Raw genomic sequence first — 17,201 nt, 5'->3', positions numbered from 1 at the left:
GACAGACAGACAGACAGACAGACTTGCGAAATGATTGCCGTCAATCTATAGTAAACAAAACTTTTAAGACAAGAATTGATAGAACTAGTGAATGAAGCTTGAATATGTACTCACATTACAATAAGAATGGCCTCCAATGTAGAACACATATCCATCTGAAAATCCGTAAACAGTAGGACTTCTTCCTTCTAATACTACAACTTTATCCTTTTAAAGATTGTATCACATTTCATGATTTAGAAATGTCTGGACAGTTCTCTGAGTTAAACTGTTACCTCCCTGAAAAATATGAATGAAATGGTGTATCTATCCGTATCGTGCTTGGTGCTTCTGGCAAAGTATTTGTAGGTAGGGAGACTGTTCACGTACCCAGGATATGTCGTACCAAATATTGTGAAATCAAAGATTGTGATTGAACCTTGTCTCTCGAAAAGAATCTTTCGAAGTGGGTGCCATTGTCTACAATAAACAATTTGGAATGTATCCCACCTCATTCCCAGTATTTCAAGCAATTGAAAATGGCATAACACTGAATGCATATATACAACGGGGTTTTTTCAGCGTTATTGTACCCTATAATAAATCATACTCATGTCCCAATTACGAGTCCCTATTAACACACTGTAGGAATGCAGACACCGTCTTTGCATACACATCGATGATTGAATACGATTTTCAAACTTCTATTCACAGTTTTTATTGCCCTTTTGATCATCGCAGATTTGAGTGTGTCTATCTGTCTCTATCTCCCCGCAGTATCACGTTGTAAATGGCTATAAAGCTGGTTTCTCGTCAACCAGACAACGACGATGCCGGATTCATTTTACCCAAACAATGAGGAATGATTGATAGGGAAATAAGTCCCACGAGACGTGGAGATCTGTATCTCTCGCGAAAACAAGGGCATTAGAGTGCAATGTATCTCCTTACATGACACAATTTCCCTTTTCCTTTGCAGATGACATCGCCAACGCTTTTACAGCTGGCTGCATCGACGGGTCAAGAGACAGCCGCCATTTTGGATTTTCTTAGCCACCACGAATGGTATTGTTTTAATGTCGTCACCAGCCTCTTCCCAGGACATATAGAATTTCTCAGTGAAATTGAACACCAAGTTGAACAGCGTCGTCGTCTGCACTTTGAGTGGAAAATTAACCAAAATGTTCAAATTGACCCATCTGGCAATTTGTATCTTCCCATGCAAAAACTGTCATACAGCAATATATCTGTGTTTGTTTTGTATTCAACAAAAGAAGAAGCAAGAACCATTTTTCGATATGCCAAAAATTTTAAGTTTTTTGAACAAGGATACGTATGGATAGTTGCCGAGATAGTGACAGGCAGCTTGGAAAATATCCGTAGAGCTCCACAAGAATTCCCACCCGGATTAATAGCGATGAAATTCCACTCCCTTGCTTATAACTTTCATGAAAGAGTGATAGACGCGCTATCAATATACGAGGAAGCCGCAGAAAGTTTCATAAAACAGGACACTCGAAATTATGAAGTTCGAACTTGTTCACAAAGAAACCTTTCAAACTCAGAGCTCTTTCAAATATTAATGAATACACCAATTCCAAACAGAACTAGTTTTTCATTTTCAAAGCACGGATTCATCGATAATGCACGGCTTCTATTTACAAGACTAAATGAAAACTCCGTATGGAAAAAGGTAAAAAATCTCTATGTGAAATGTTATATTCCATACGTTTTGTTGTTGATATGTAGGGGGAAGAGCTTCTACTTTAACAGCGGCGCCTAAAGAGGTGATACTTTTGTTCAAACTTGAGTGGCGCCAGACCATATGGTATTTTGATCACAGGTCTAATTGATTTTTAAATACTCGAATATCTATTTTTCAGTCGATCAAAATTACGTAATCCGTCCATTGAACGTTTTAATTAACCAACCAAATTAATAATTGGTTGCCTAACAAACTGTTGATTATGCTTGACTCCTCATCGGTTAAATTACCCCCCCCCCCCCCTCCCATTCCCACCACCCACCACCCTCTTCCCATCACATCAAAAGACAGGTGATTAAAACACGTGGAATGATTTTAATTCGTATTTTGTGAATCTTTTAACACAGACTGTCCTTCTTTTAAACTCCTTCAGAAACATATAGTCATTTTCCAGCACTTTGGTATACGTTCGTTTTAGAACACCTCAAATATTTAACATCGACTTTGAAAACTGAGATATATAGGCTTATTATATACATTGAGTATTTTAGGCACGTCGGCATGGTGATGTTCGCCAATCTTATATTGGAAACCATCACAACCGAGGCGGAAGAAATTCGACGGACAACAACCAGAAAAATTAGTTTTTAAGTCTAAATTAAATTACGTTGTGGTAACCATGACATGTTTTGATGGATACGTGTGCGAAAATGAATATAGACGTGTCTGAAACTAAATGACAAATTCAATAGAGCTATTCTAATGTCAATTTTATAAAGATAAGATTAATTTATAACATTTGTGTACATTGGAACTTTGACTTGTGAAAATCTAATTTTTTTCAACCACAACTATATCAACGTTGTAGACTAAACTGTAATTTTACACTAATATATTATCCTTCACGTTTGCAATTTGTTGGGCAATATGGACACCTTCATTTAGTAATACAGATTGCTTGTTTTTCGTAAAATATTATTCAGATTGTAGAAAGTTGCGTTGAACAGGGAATTGATTTTGGATCTGATGTCGGTTGCAAAGTTTCATCTTTGACATAGTGTTAGCGTTAGGAATGGAATATCATAGAATATAACTGAACAGAATGGCAGAGGAATGGTACTTGGACGGGAATATATATCACTTATTTTATCCGAGAGAAACCCTGTCATGACGACTAGAAAGTACCTTAGCAACAGCACAGTTTGATCAAAGCAACACAATTACTAAAAGCGAGAAACAACCTGCAGTTTCAATATTTACAAAATCAATCAATTCGTGACTCCGAGGAATACATTTTATACCTATTACAATCAATCCGCAATAGTTTTCACTCCGTTTCGCCTGAGTTGATGCGTCTCGAATAGTTAGTATCATTTCTCCTAAAAGTTTTCTTTTCGATTATTTTTACCATGTTTACCTGCTCTGAGAACTTATTGGTAGAAAGCAGCTTATATGTTAGCATGTGTGTTTTATTTTTTATTTTTTTACCAAATTGTTCTTTATTTGTTCCTTTATAAATAGGTGGGGATGTGGAGAAATGGAAGTCTATCAGTCGATGAGATTTCGTGGCTTGGAAAACCAGAGCTTCCGCCAAGGGGACAAACCAAACGCCGTCATATACGTATTGTGTCGATAGTAGAAATGCCTTTTGTCTCCATCGTGCCTTATGAGAAAGTCAACATGACGTGTCATGCCGGTGTCACATGTGTGAAACAGGATTTGACAACGGGGTTGGTAAATATTCTTTATTTTTTGCCTGTGATTGTTGTGTGCCCAATAATAAGACAAAGATCTTCTAGGAAGGGATCGGACCTTTCATGTTTTGATGTTTAGATTTGTTATTGAGGCCTAACCAAAAAGAAATGTGTTGTTCCAATTACGCTCAATTTTAGAATAGGTGTGGTACGTACATTCATTTTTTTTTTTTTTTTTCATATGTGAGAGTCTAGATAAGGGAGTTGTGTTTTCCGTTCTTTTTCATATGGTATATGTGTTATTTGTTTCTTCTCATCAGATGTGCAGCCACTACACATTGGAAGAATAGTTTTATATTGTCTTTTTAAGTTTTCGCATCCACTATTTCTTGCGAGACTTCACAATATTTGCGATTTTATTTTATTTTTTTCGAATACGTAAAAAATGTTTTAGGTCAGCAGTGAAATTTAGATGGGTCAGTTAACCGGGACCAAACAATTTTTTTTAGGCCTGATTCATAGTAGGACCGTTATAGTGGTCTGAGATTTATAATCATATTTTGAGTGTTTTGGGTTTGTTCAAGCACTATATATATTCAGCGGGTGAAAAAGATCAAATTAAATGCCATTTGTCGGTCTATTATGGGTCTGTCTGTCTGTCTGTCTGTCTGTCTGTCTGTCTGTCTGTCTGTCTGTCTGTCCGTATGTATGTATGTATGTATGTATGTATGTATGTATGTATGTATGTATGTATGTATATATGTACGTACGTATGTATGTATGTATGTATGTATGTATGTATGTATGTATGTATGTATGTATGTATGTATGTATGTATGTATGCATGCAGGTAGGTAGGTAGGTAGGTAGGTAGGTAGGTAGGTAGGTAGGTAGGTAGGTATGTCTGTCTGCCTGCCTGCCTGCCTGCCTGTCTCTGTCTGTCTGTCTGTCTATCCATCAGGCTGACTGACTGACTATGTCATTTTGTCAGTCAGTCAGTCAGTCAGTCAGTCAGTCAGTCAGTCTGGCGGGCTAGCTGGCTGACTAACTAACTGACCGATATGATGGATTTAAATACACATATGCGAGTAAACAATTTTTGCCTCATGACATCACAGGGCTAAGGCATTCAAGTACGCTAAATATACTAGGATTTACAGGTAAGGCACAACACAAGATTCACCTGGCCGATAAGTATACCTGATGTTCCCATCCAATCACTAGAATAAATCATTATATTAACCTTAATTTAGGACATTGCACAAAGACAATATAGCATGTTGTCTCACAATATTAGGTAGCAGGTGTAATCAAAATATGCTAAGTGGGTTGCAATAAGTGGTCAGTGTGTAAGTATTGATGTCATTTGTTTATAAACCAAACTTAGTTAAGTATGCACTGCACATTAAAACACGTCCGGTTTCAACCACACACATAATGTTTAACTTATCGATTTGGAAACAACACGCTTACGTCTTCAACTTTGTCAACACACCATATCACAATATCATGATTTATCGATAGGCAGGGATGTGTAAGGCTAATAGTGGATAAAGTTAACAAGTATCCGGAGAAAAAGCTACAGACAGACCCAACACTGATAAAAATGTGAGATAAATTAGAATGTTATCCTCGAGGGAGCAATTTTTTAGCTATTTTTATACACATATCCTGGCAGTACATGAAAAGCTTTTAGTCTTTGTGCCGACGTGAGATGAATGTTCGATCTTCATCATCATCACCATCTTATTCTTTGACTTTCTTGCTCTCCTCTTCTAACTCAATATATCAGTGGCTCACCTCTATTCCATACCTTTAATACTTACACAATTTAGTGTTACAATTTACAATCTAACGGTATATAGAATTATAGCAATTCTATAATACATATATTCAATATATATATAAATCTAATATGTAAAATATAAATAGTGTATGCATGTATGTGTGTATGTATGTACATGTATGTATATATATATATGTGTGTGTGTGTGTGTGTGTGTCTATATATATATATATATATATATATATATATATATATATATATATATATATATATATATATATATATATATATATATATATATATATAATTAGTGAGCAATATCACAATTATCATTCCAAATATAATATGCCATATCATAATCTTAAAGTAAACTGACGGGTAAGACATTTGCTGGATTTAAAACCTTGATACAACATTCATTGTTTTCGATGATATTCCTTTGCTCTAGCAGTAATATGTTTTTCCAGTCGATACAACACGATCTCTTGTCGTGAGTCATTAAACGAATTGACGTAAATGAGTATAATTTCTGTTAGCAATCAAAATTTGAAGAAAAAAAGACATAGGGGGAATTTAAATCTCTCGTGGAGAATGAATCAACTGTGGCACAGTTAATGCGCGATTTGGTGGTTTGCCAGGTTCCTTTTACAAGTTCGGCATAATGTTGTTTTCTCTCTGGCAATTTCAAATCTGTTGAAATGCACCAAATAAAGTTCAGGGTTGAGAGAGAGAGAGAGAGAGAGAGAGAGAGAGAGAGAGAGAGAGAGAGAGAGAGAGAGAGAGAGAGAGAGAGAGAGAGAGAGAGAGAGAGAGAGAGAGAGAGAGAGAGAGAGAGAGAGAGAGAGAGATGAAAGTTTTTAGTTTGATAGTCGCAATGAGAGTTTTATCGGATCAACTGAGCTTAGAGAGAGGTAGCCGACAGTCAAGCGAATGAATGAATCGAATGAGTGTGTGTGTGTGTGTGTGTGTGTGTGTGTGTCTTTAAAATGTAGGCAATATAGAAACCATTTATGATAATGTACTGAGGGTAAAATCGGGGTAGTGAAAACTACTTTACGGCTTTTAATAATGTGTATGGTTTGTACTAATACGCCTTTAAACAGTCTCCTACATGTCCTTATTTAAAACAGAAAATGCTCACCATGGGAGGGGACACCCACTCCAAAAACAATACGCTCCAGCGATCATGGTGAAGCTGTTTAATCCTTCTCCAAATCAATGTTGAAGGGAAAAAAGTCCTGCTGGCTAAGTACCTCCAAATATAGGTTACCGCCTCTCTCTCCCTACAAAGCCCACATCCATGTACGGATATACACCTGTACAACACCAGAATGTGTGTGGGTGGGAGGGGGACACCATGCACTAAGGGCACTAAGTGCTTATGAAAAATCTCCTTAAGGGGCTACGAAAATTATTGCTGTGCTCTTTTAGGAAGAGACATGATTCCTTTTTAAGCGCGAAGTGATCGCTGCGAAAAAAATGTTTGGCCATAAGGCCTAAAAGAAAATACTTGTTTGGTTCCGGTTACCCAACCCCACCTAGAATTTCACTGCCCCAAAACTTCCATTTACGTATTTGAGAAAAAAATAATAAGATGGCTCATGAGAAATAGTGGATGCGGAAACTGGCATCAACTTAAAAGTTAAAACTGTTCTTCTAATCTGTAATGGTTTTACATCTGATAGGAAGTAATAAACAACACTGAGACCATTTGGAAAACAATGGAAAATCTTAACTAGACACTCACACAGACAAAAATATAATAAAAATAAAATTAAAATCCTACCTACCCCACCTATTCTGAAATTGAGCGTAATCGAAACCACACATTTTTTTTATTAGGCCTAATATTTTCTCTACAGCACCTCCCCCCCCCCGCCATAAATTCTGCTCGTTCCCTAACCCAAATGAAATCTTCGCTCTATAAATCAAGAAACAGGACCAGATTTCCATCAATATCTAATCAATTTGTTCTGCCAGATCCTTATCGAAAGGAAAGCTTTCCACGAAATTCAATGTTTTTCTTACTAATCCATTTAAAACTTAGATATTTTGGTTGCAATCAGACAGACAGACAGACAGACAGACAGACAGACAGACAGACAGACAGACAGACAGACAGACAGACAGACAGACAGACAGACAGACAGACAGACATATTTAAAAGCATAACTTCGGTCCAACTTCCCATTGATATCGAGCAATCTTACTTAATAGGGCGAAAAGTATAGAGATCGCGACCAATAGAAATCGTTTATGAAATTATTCTAACACTAAAATTAAAATCCAAGATTAAATTTACATTGACATTAATCATTTAAATACAAAAAAGTAAAGAGATTAGTGTCAAAAACCCCATATCTATTCGATTTAAGCTTAAAAGCAGATTGACCTTTTTTTCATCATACGTCTGCTAATGCCCCAGCATATCTTACTTTTTATTATTTAAAAAAGTAAAACGTGGACATAGTATAAGTTTCAGTCTTTCTAAGTATCGTTTCGTAGATTACGCAATTCACTCGCTTGTATTTGGTTCGTTTATCATAGATATGCCGAAATATTTTGCATATAGTTTTTCGTCACGGTATTAAATTAATGAAATCGTGATTTATTCATTCCAGGACCTTTTGAAATCATACATCATGAATTCATTATTTTCAATAAACACTTAGATGCTAAACGTGAGAAATGTGTTTATTTCATTAACTTTCATTTATCAGTATAGAATTTATCAGTATTGGCATCGATCAGAAATTACGCGGAAATGACGTGTTGGTCTTTATTAGTGATAGGGAACTTCCGTTTGCCGTAATGCCGACTGTTTGAATTTGTCATACGATTACAATAATAATAGAAACAGTCGACAGCACGGAAGCGGCTACCTAGCAAGTCTTGTACGTCACTTCCGCTATGCTCTGATCGTTGTCAACTTTGTACTGATAATATAAGTGAATATAAATATGAATGAGGCCAACTCATTTTATCTTGTTTAACATCCAGTGGATGCTTCCATTAATCACAACGGTGAATTCGCAAAGTACCCGTTCCCTTTAAGGTAATAATTCTGTTGAGGGCGTATTCGGTTTCATCACATGAAAGACACTGTTAACACAGTAAAGAGAATCGCAACATTTCAAACCTTAAAAAAGATCAAAATAGTGGTATCTGAAGTTAATAATTTACCAATATTTCTCATCATAAAGTAAAGTCTTCTAACAGAAAAGAAAGGTCAGGGTTAACAACATCATATTCGTGGTATTCTGAGCTACCAGGGGGTTTAATCGTTTTTCGAGACAATCTCATTATAAACAAATTTGTCACCAGTGTGTCTATACCTTCTCCATTTTTCTCACCAAGTAATACTTTTGATGATACGCAAATGCATGCCGGCAAAAGAACTAATATAAAATGGCGCCAAAGTCTAACATATTTATGGCAAAAATCAGCGTAGGTAATCGGATGAATATTTTTTGTGTACTGTCGTATAAATCGTCATTCAAGCGAAGTGAACATTGACGTAGGGGTCAACTTGGGTCAATTTTGCGCCTTTTTCGCGAACTCATGCCTGTTTTCCTTACCACTACATCCAGGGAAATCGTGTAGCTATAGACAAAAGCTTACTCTGAAAGTCGGATTACACAAAAGCTGTTGCGACCGAAATTGGAAATGTTAACAATTGATCTGCTTCAGTGTATACAGCGGCCCGTATGCCCATCACTTTAATCCACCTAAATGTGATTTCGATTTCATTAGAATCTTTTCACGTGCCCATATGTACCGTATAGTATTTAATACAGAGGCGCTTTAGTGCATGTGCCCCATATGACCGAAAAATTCCTCGTGTAACACGCTCATACTCACGAATCGTGTTTACTAGCTAAACATAAATAGACGTCTTTACTATATACTCGTCGTTAAAGATCGATTTTCGACTTAAATTGCAAATGAGAAGGGAGCAATTTTTGCTTCCGTTAAAGTTGATTTGCGACCAGTGACTACTAACAAAACAATGACATCGGTGAGAGTGGGAGCTTAGAAATATAACTCGAAATGCCGTGAGGCCTATTGAAATAGCTTAATAATGCATTAAACCAAAGAGCAAGGGTGCCATTAATATTTTGTTTTTATTGAGTATTAGGCGAAGGCGGGGGGGGGGGGGTAGAAATAGGATTGTCATCGTCATTCGAGTCTATATTCCATTATTTTTTATATAACAGATCAATTCAGTCGTACGTAATACGTGAGCTGTCAGCTAACTAGGTTAGTTCATATTGAGAGGGAACACTCGTAAACATATAATGATCTTTGACCAGCGTTTTCGTTAGCGTTTCATTGATATTGTGAAAACATGTTGACATATTTTGTGAAGTTATTTGTAATGTTTATCACTAGTAGCTACGTACCAACACACACGCTTAAATGCAAGCAAAACATACATACCTAGCTGCCTACCTACCTACCTACCTACACACACACACACACACACACACGCACACCTACCTACCTACACACACACACACACACACACACACACACACACACACACACACACACACATGCATGCATGCATGCATGCATGCATGCATACATACATACATACATACATACATACATACATACATACATACATACATACATACATACATACATACATACATACATACATACATACATACATTTGAGTGTTGATTTTCACATAGTGAAACGACTTTTTGGGGTCAATACAAGTATTCTTCTTTATGCTTTATTGGATTGTATTGTACTGATATCTGGTAATATAGATAAGGTTGCAATAAAGTTTATTATTATTTTTTTATTATTATTACATACATAATGTAAAATTACCAATGTGGTGGCAACGATGGGATCGAGTCCTTGCAATTGATTCTCAGACTCGTGTCCCTATTTTCGTCGTATGACTCAGTGGGTTTTAACATTTCAACAATGGGTAGGGTCATGTTTTAGTGAATGGGGGTCACATTTTACACAACAGACCGGGCTCAAGATTTCCCACGGCCCCTCCCCCTTGTAATTATTGAAGGCTTCCTAACTTGAAAATTAAAAATCAAATGAGACTTTATAGAACCCCAGGTACCATTGTGAATACTTGATGTATTTCTCACTCTCCACTTTAAACCAATGCCCATTAGTTTCATTAAAGTTATGAATGCCTCCCAGCCATGAGCTGAGGCATCAGACCATAATATTACATCAGACCAATGGTAAATAATGTGATGCGAGTACTGCTAGTCTTCAGTGTTCATCCACCACAGAACATCAGATTTGTCCCCGTTAGACAGTATCATAGTGAAAGCATAATTTCCCACTGTTATTTTTTTTTCATTTTCAATCTCTTTGTAACAAGGGCCGGCACTCACGTGATTCCGTTTAGGGAATGGTGAGGTAGAATGTAAATTCGGTATTGGCAACTCAACTCAACTCAACATCTTAATATACCAAACGTCAAAGTCTTAAAGAACAATTTATTCTAAATCTGTCAAAAAAATTCGATATCTGGCAATGTTGTGTTAGGCTTTGATGCGATGCATTGTGTGTTGTCTCGTGCATGTTCCTAATAATAACAATACTCCGTGGATTAAATGATCGTGTTTCGACAGGATGGGGCATGGCGTCACCACCGATAGTGTTTCATCGCAGCTGCACATGTCCATGGGGCTTCTATGACATTTCTATATTCAAAGAGTGGTCATAGTTGTATTAATAACAGGAAAAACTGGTATTTATTCTTATCCCTACGGCATAGAAGTGATGGGAGTGTGTCTGCTTACCATGTGTTTTGCCACGTCAACTCGATGAAGTGTGGACGTGATCACGTATATGCCTAGATAGGATTCAAAATAAAAGCTGGTGTCACTGACCATTTTGATGTACATTGCTTTTCCCCAAAGCGAGTCAAAGCTATTAAATGAACTATCAAGACGAGTGAGCCTAGGCCTGATCTCAAGGTTTCATGTCAAGTTGAGATAGACACCATAAAGATAACACACAAACACCACTTACACTGTGTAGGCTCTGTAGTTAGTTTATAATATAAACAGTAACTACTACACAGGGTATAATCTGTTGAAGTTCAAACAAAATCCATGGTAAGTGCAGCAGCCAGTGAAAGTTGGTAGAATCTGTTAAAGTAGTATGCATGTTGTTACTGTTTATATCATTAACTAAAGACAGAGTCCACACAGTGTAAGTGATGTTTGTGTGTTATCTTTATGGTGTCTATCTCAACATGAACCCTTGCGATCAAGCTCACTGATCTTGATAGTTCATTTAATAGCTTTGACTCGCTTTAGGGAAAAGCACTGTAATTAACACCATCACGTCTCTTACCGACAACGCTAGAATGATGCTATCCAATCTGATTTAAATCTGATCAAGGAGAAGACCCGTTTTGCTATATTTACATCCTATTTTCTATCTACAGTGATTGCCCTTTGCATGTCCAGTTTCTCTAAGGACCGTGGGGATAAGACAAATCATAGTGGGCAAATACACTACTACTGCGCAAGTGTCTGTAAAGCAGCTTGTGTATAAAAAGTGCGACGCAAAATGTTGAAGTCTTGTTACCAAAAATCCAATTTGTTTTTTTTCTTATAGGGCGTTCTACACGATGTGCTGTTCGGGATACTGCATCGAACTTTTGCAGATATTGAGCCGAGATTTGAAGTTCACATATGACCTCTACTTAGTAGATGACGACCTTTACGGCGTACGTTACGACAACGGAAGCTGGAATGGCATTGTCAGAGATCTGATTGACGGCAAAGCGGATGCCGCTGTTGCTGCCGTCAAGATGTCGACGGAGAGATTCAAAGTAGTTGATTTCTCGGTTCCTTTCATGGACGTTGGTGTCGCTGTCTTGGTGCCAAAGTCATCAGGCGTAGTCTTACCACATGCTTTCCTTGGTGAGTCGTTGTCTTCTGCTCAGGGATGACTTTGATATATGCATAGAACTTACAGTTTGGAGTAAGCTCGCTATTACCATGGTAACATAAAACCATGTAGCTGTCAAATAAACGGCATGGTGCATACTCTTGTTCTTGTTTTTCATTGATTGGTGTTGGTATACTCCTGTAGAGTGTGCGTTCTAACACTGCTGTAAACATTGGCGGAACTAAACCCGCATCAGATGAGTTCACCTTGGCGTTTCCCGACAGGTATTTCAATTTACATGTGCATGATGAGGTGGTATGTGCGTCACAACAAGAACACAAAGACCATACCCCAAATGTCATTGATAATTATGTGAGTTACTTCTTTCGATTTGAATAAAACTGTTTTGGTTTGTTTTTACTTTCAGCCCCCTTTGACATTGCTTTATGGGTGATTGTGCTCGTTGTAACACTGAATGTGGCAGCTGTGTCTGTCTTTGTCTTCGAGTTTTGCAGTCCATCGGGATATGACGGCAAAATCGAAGGTCTCAAAGGTAAGCCTTACCCAGACATAACCGCCTGTTCATGTTCCATATAGAACCATTGACATCATATCCACTTTCTTCAATGTATCAAATTCACATTCGATGTTATGATGTATGTGGACATAATTTTCAGACACTGCATTTTGTGAGAAGAACGACGTATATACATATTGTAGTAAATAAAAATCAAATAACTCACAAAACATTGGAATGCATCAAATCGTTTTTATATATAATAAGGGAGCCTCCTGAAGGAATAACACTGAGCATTATAGTGATCTGAGGTATTAACAAGTAAAAAGTAACTCTCCATAATTCCCTTTCTTTTAAAACTATCCCAAATATCTTACCACCACACTACCCCCCCCCCCACTCTTTTATATCACGACTAATTATTGATTGACTGCATTGTTTTGTCAGTACCGATTTGACTGATATGTTCTGATATTGCAGTACCGTACAGTGGATGTAGTAGTGGTGGTGGTGGTGGTGGTGGTGGCAGCGATGGGATACCAATGTCACAAAATAATGCAGTCATACAATATGAGGCAAAGTAAAGTATGACACCCCCTACCCGCATTTATTTTCTTTTAAATATGGCCATCTCCCCGAGAACTGTTTTGTAAAATCTGACACCCCCCCCCATTCCATGGCCCTCCCCCACCTGTAATTACTAAAAGCTTCCTAAGTCTTATAGGTTATATCAACTCGTTTAACTGTCACATGTATGATCCATTCTACTTATTTCAGAGTCCAAATTCACTCTAGGCCGAGCAGTGTGGATGACGTGGGGTATTTTATTCAACAATTCCGTTCCTTCAAAAGTTCCCCGTAGCTACACGGGTAAATTCATGACCAACATGTGGGCGTGCTTCGCCCTAATATTTGTTGCCATGTATACTGGCAATTTGGCAGCTCACATGATTCACGAAGAAACGCACGAGAAAATTTCTGGGATTACGGACGAAAAGGTGAGAGTATTGACGACAATTCGAATTCAGTTATTGGCGTCATACTTCGTTTGAATACACCCCTTACAGCTTACTGGTACCTCTCTCACACTACAAACATTGACATACACATACACATACACATACACATACACACACACACACACACACACACACACACACACACACACATACATACACAAACACATACACATACACATACATGTAAGCTTATATTTACACACAAATCGAGATATTACTCCTGCATCACGACTACGTCTAGAGTTGTAGTAAGACCTCGGATCTCACAATTTTCAGTATGATCGTTAAACAATGCAGGTGTGCCCTGAACCTTGACGTCTTCTTGGTATATATAGCAAATGAAAAATATTGCTATATCTTCCACTTGTCTCAATGAAACAAACTATTTAAATGTACTGCAACTAGACGCAGACATGAGTGCGCCAACATTTCGATGTCTGCTCGTTTACTTCAGAATCATTTCATTTAGACAACATATCGGAAGAAACTATTGGTTCAATATAATTGGTATCTTAAAGTGTGACAAGAGCAGTTTCTTATTGTTTCCGTTTGGTTGTATAGCCAGTGAACGCTAACATGAAATGAGCTGTAAGTTGAGTATTTATTTATGTCTTTCCTTGCCATCAGATCCAGAAACCACATTCTGTAGAACCACCATTCAAGTTTGGAACAGTTGGTCAAACAAGTGTGGAAAGACTCATCGAGACAACCAACCAGAAAATGTTTCATTACATGAAAGAATTCGTCCAACCATCGGCAGAGGAAGCATCACAAGCACTGGAAAAAGGGTGAGGATCAAGTAAAAGCTTTAATACAGTAACTGTTCTTCGTAACTTAAATGTGTTCGCTAATTCTTTGGTTGTTTGTTTTCTTGATACTTGGTTGCTTGTTTGTCATGAATAGATTACTATAGTTAGTTCTCCTACTACCGAGCCTCTGAGTGGTTGAATGGCATATTCATATTTACTTCTTTGTTTTCTGTACGGTAACCTTGTCGAAGTGACCACAAACTCTTTAAATTCTAGTCATAAATGTAAAAGTAAAAAATCTACTTTGTCAGTTTGTATTCGACAACGAGGATACTGAGTCTAGCCTAGTGTAGAACAGACCATGATCTAATCATTATTTAAAGGGTAGTGTATGTATTCTTATCATTCTCTCTATAGCTGGGCATCTATCTTTCTCTCTGTCTCTAATGATATGATAAGTATTCACTTTCCTGTGTCTGTATCAGATATCCAGTTTTTGTTAGAGATAAGATGCGAGCCGCCTGAATCATCATTTTGTCACCAGAGAAAAGCAAAGAACCACAGTACCATTACTATTGCCAGATAGCAAGAACATGCACTCGAATCATACATTGATGTACATTGATGCTATCAAACACACACACACACACACACACACACACACACACACACACACACACACACACACACACACACACACACACACACAAACACACTACATTACTATTTTTATTACACGAAATTAAATACACACATGATATCAAATTTTTTAAAGATGACGTGAGTCGGTCAAAATGAAGTTGTTGTTTTTTTCTTTGTGTTACAGAAAAATCGATGCATTTGTCTATGATTCAGCTGTTTTGGAAAATATGCAAGACAAGGATCCCAAATGCAACTTAATCATGGTTGGCAAGGTGTATGGAACGACAGGGTTTGCTATAGCATTTACAAAAGGATCTCCTTGGAAAGCAAGATTCGACAGACACTTGCTACTGTATGATGATCTAGGTTGGTATTCGTATATTCTCGACTTTGTGCAAAAATTTCGATCGAGAGAGTAGAGTAACAAATTTTGATTCAAACAGACTTAGTTTAATTTTAAAAAAAATATAACGTTTCCATCATCGCATAGCCGTTGCAACGAGGACAAATACATGTGGAAAAAACGAAGGCACAAAGTGATCTTCTGTTGGTGGCGCTGTAAAAGAAACCAGTTGATTTGATGTTACGGATGTTTACCACAACATATAACTAGTTTGTCATGTTCACAGTGTCGTTCAAGCAGTTTCACAGATATTCCTCTTTCTATTTCTATTCTAATAGGTATCTTAGACAAGCTCAGGTACAAGTTTATTGAAGGAGTCTGCACCAATAAAAATGCTCGAAAGGAAAGCAGCCGCCCACTAAACGTTGAAAATTTTGCAGGAGCATTCTATTTGCTCATAGTGACAGTAATAATCAGTGTTCTGACATTCATTTGTGAATGTCATTGCAATCGTCACCTTCCAAAATGTTGTGCACGTAGGACAAGGAAAATGGGTTTTCTCACTTTGATAAGTCAGGTATGTTTGTGTGTCTAATAAAAAATTGCTAGTATCATTTTGTGAAAAGAGTGGACAAAAATATATTTTGCAATCCTCCTTGAGCACGAGTAGAGTGCGAATTGACGTACTCGGTTCAAAATATCGTGCCGTTGTTTTGGCGGGAACCATTCGGCAGACAACCACCACCAGTTTTGATGTGATTCACTACTCATGGTAAAATATGCAGGCCTAGCGCCTGGGTGTAAAGTGTAATATTAATACACGGCTTTGTTTTGGCTCAAAACCTTAATACACGGTGCAAGAGAGGGTGTTAGGATTTGAAATTTCGGCGCGAAATATTTGGCGGGAAAGAAGTGTCTGCAAAAACAACATAAATCTATTCACTCGACCATTGGACATTTAGGAGGAAATTAATCGAAGAACACATAAAGGGTTACAACCGATTGTATTACACAAGAATTAAGAAACATTGATGAGAAGGGATAACTCATCCAAATTTCTGTTTGGAGTATACCCAGCAGACAATTTCTAGAATGTCTAGATGTCTTGATCAACATTTGCATTTCAAACCTTTACAGCAAACTACAAGTCTGCTAGGCGTTGAAGATGATGACGATGAGAAAAGAGAAGCTCAACTGAGGGGATGTAAAAATAAAGTTTGTACAGATATGAGAGAAAAATTAGAAGAAACACAAAGAATGATAGAAGAATTAGAATATTGTGTTAGACAAAGGTTTGTTAATATTTAGTAATATCTTTCCAGAATTTTTTGGTCCATAAATGAGTACAGGTGATACTGGCAATGCCATGAATTGAAACTCAGGGTGAAAATTGAACACCTCATTTTATTATATTTACTTAAAGCATTAGCTTTGATTCTCCATTCATCTATGATATTCCATATTTAATAAGCCCCATCAGTTACTCGTCAAAAATCTACCAAGCAATTTGACAATGCTATATCACTTAACAGCAGATTAATAGTAAATATGGCACAGCGAGATGCCTGTACAGTGTCTGTATATTCGCTAAAGAAAACATTGGGGATTCCAATTGCATCCATTGGCATTTCAACTACAACAAGGTCTGTTTAGAGTTGTGTACCTGTCAAATATGACAACTGATTTTTTTTTAAATCATAAAAACTTCAGATCTCTATAATAATGATACTCTGTGTTCAGTTGCCTTTGGGTTAGAGTCAGTCAGTCATGATAAGATACAATTCCTCAGTGAATTTGAAATTTTAATACTAGAGGTTCACCTAAAGATATGTTATCAGACAGAGACCAAACGATGAGGTTTGAATAGTTTCGGTTA

At 37.2% G+C, this 17,201-nt stretch overlaps 1 protein-coding gene across 1 annotated transcript in view; it reads left to right on the top strand.

Moving 5' to 3' along the window:
- The window catches only part of LOC144435370 (glutamate receptor ionotropic, NMDA 2B-like), a 78,396-nt gene extending 62,049 nt beyond the window's left edge, over positions 1 to 16,347 (top strand). The window contains exons 2-11 of the mRNA XM_078123966.1: positions 959 to 1,672; positions 3,206 to 3,414; positions 11,780 to 12,087; positions 12,483 to 12,608; positions 13,053 to 13,061; positions 13,350 to 13,570; positions 14,219 to 14,379; positions 15,167 to 15,348; positions 15,664 to 15,902; positions 16,288 to 16,347. Of these exons, the coding sequence (XP_077980092.1) occupies positions 959 to 1,672; positions 3,206 to 3,414; positions 11,780 to 12,087; positions 12,483 to 12,608; positions 13,053 to 13,061; positions 13,350 to 13,570; positions 14,219 to 14,379; positions 15,167 to 15,348; positions 15,664 to 15,902; positions 16,288 to 16,347 (2,229 nt within the window). The remainder of the gene's footprint in view (positions 1 to 958; positions 1,673 to 3,205; positions 3,415 to 11,779; positions 12,088 to 12,482; positions 12,609 to 13,052; positions 13,062 to 13,349; positions 13,571 to 14,218; positions 14,380 to 15,166; positions 15,349 to 15,663; positions 15,903 to 16,287) is intronic.
- Positions 16,348 to 17,201: the final 854 nt, after the last annotated feature.

This window comes from Glandiceps talaboti, chromosome 5 (assembly GCF_964340395.1).
Source record: "Glandiceps talaboti chromosome 5, keGlaTala1.1, whole genome shotgun sequence".
Classification (NCBI taxonomy): Eukaryota; Metazoa; Hemichordata; class Enteropneusta; family Spengelidae; genus Glandiceps; species Glandiceps talaboti.
The sequence above is the reverse complement of the archived record's forward strand: the minus strand, read 5'-3'. Positions and strand labels throughout refer to the sequence as shown.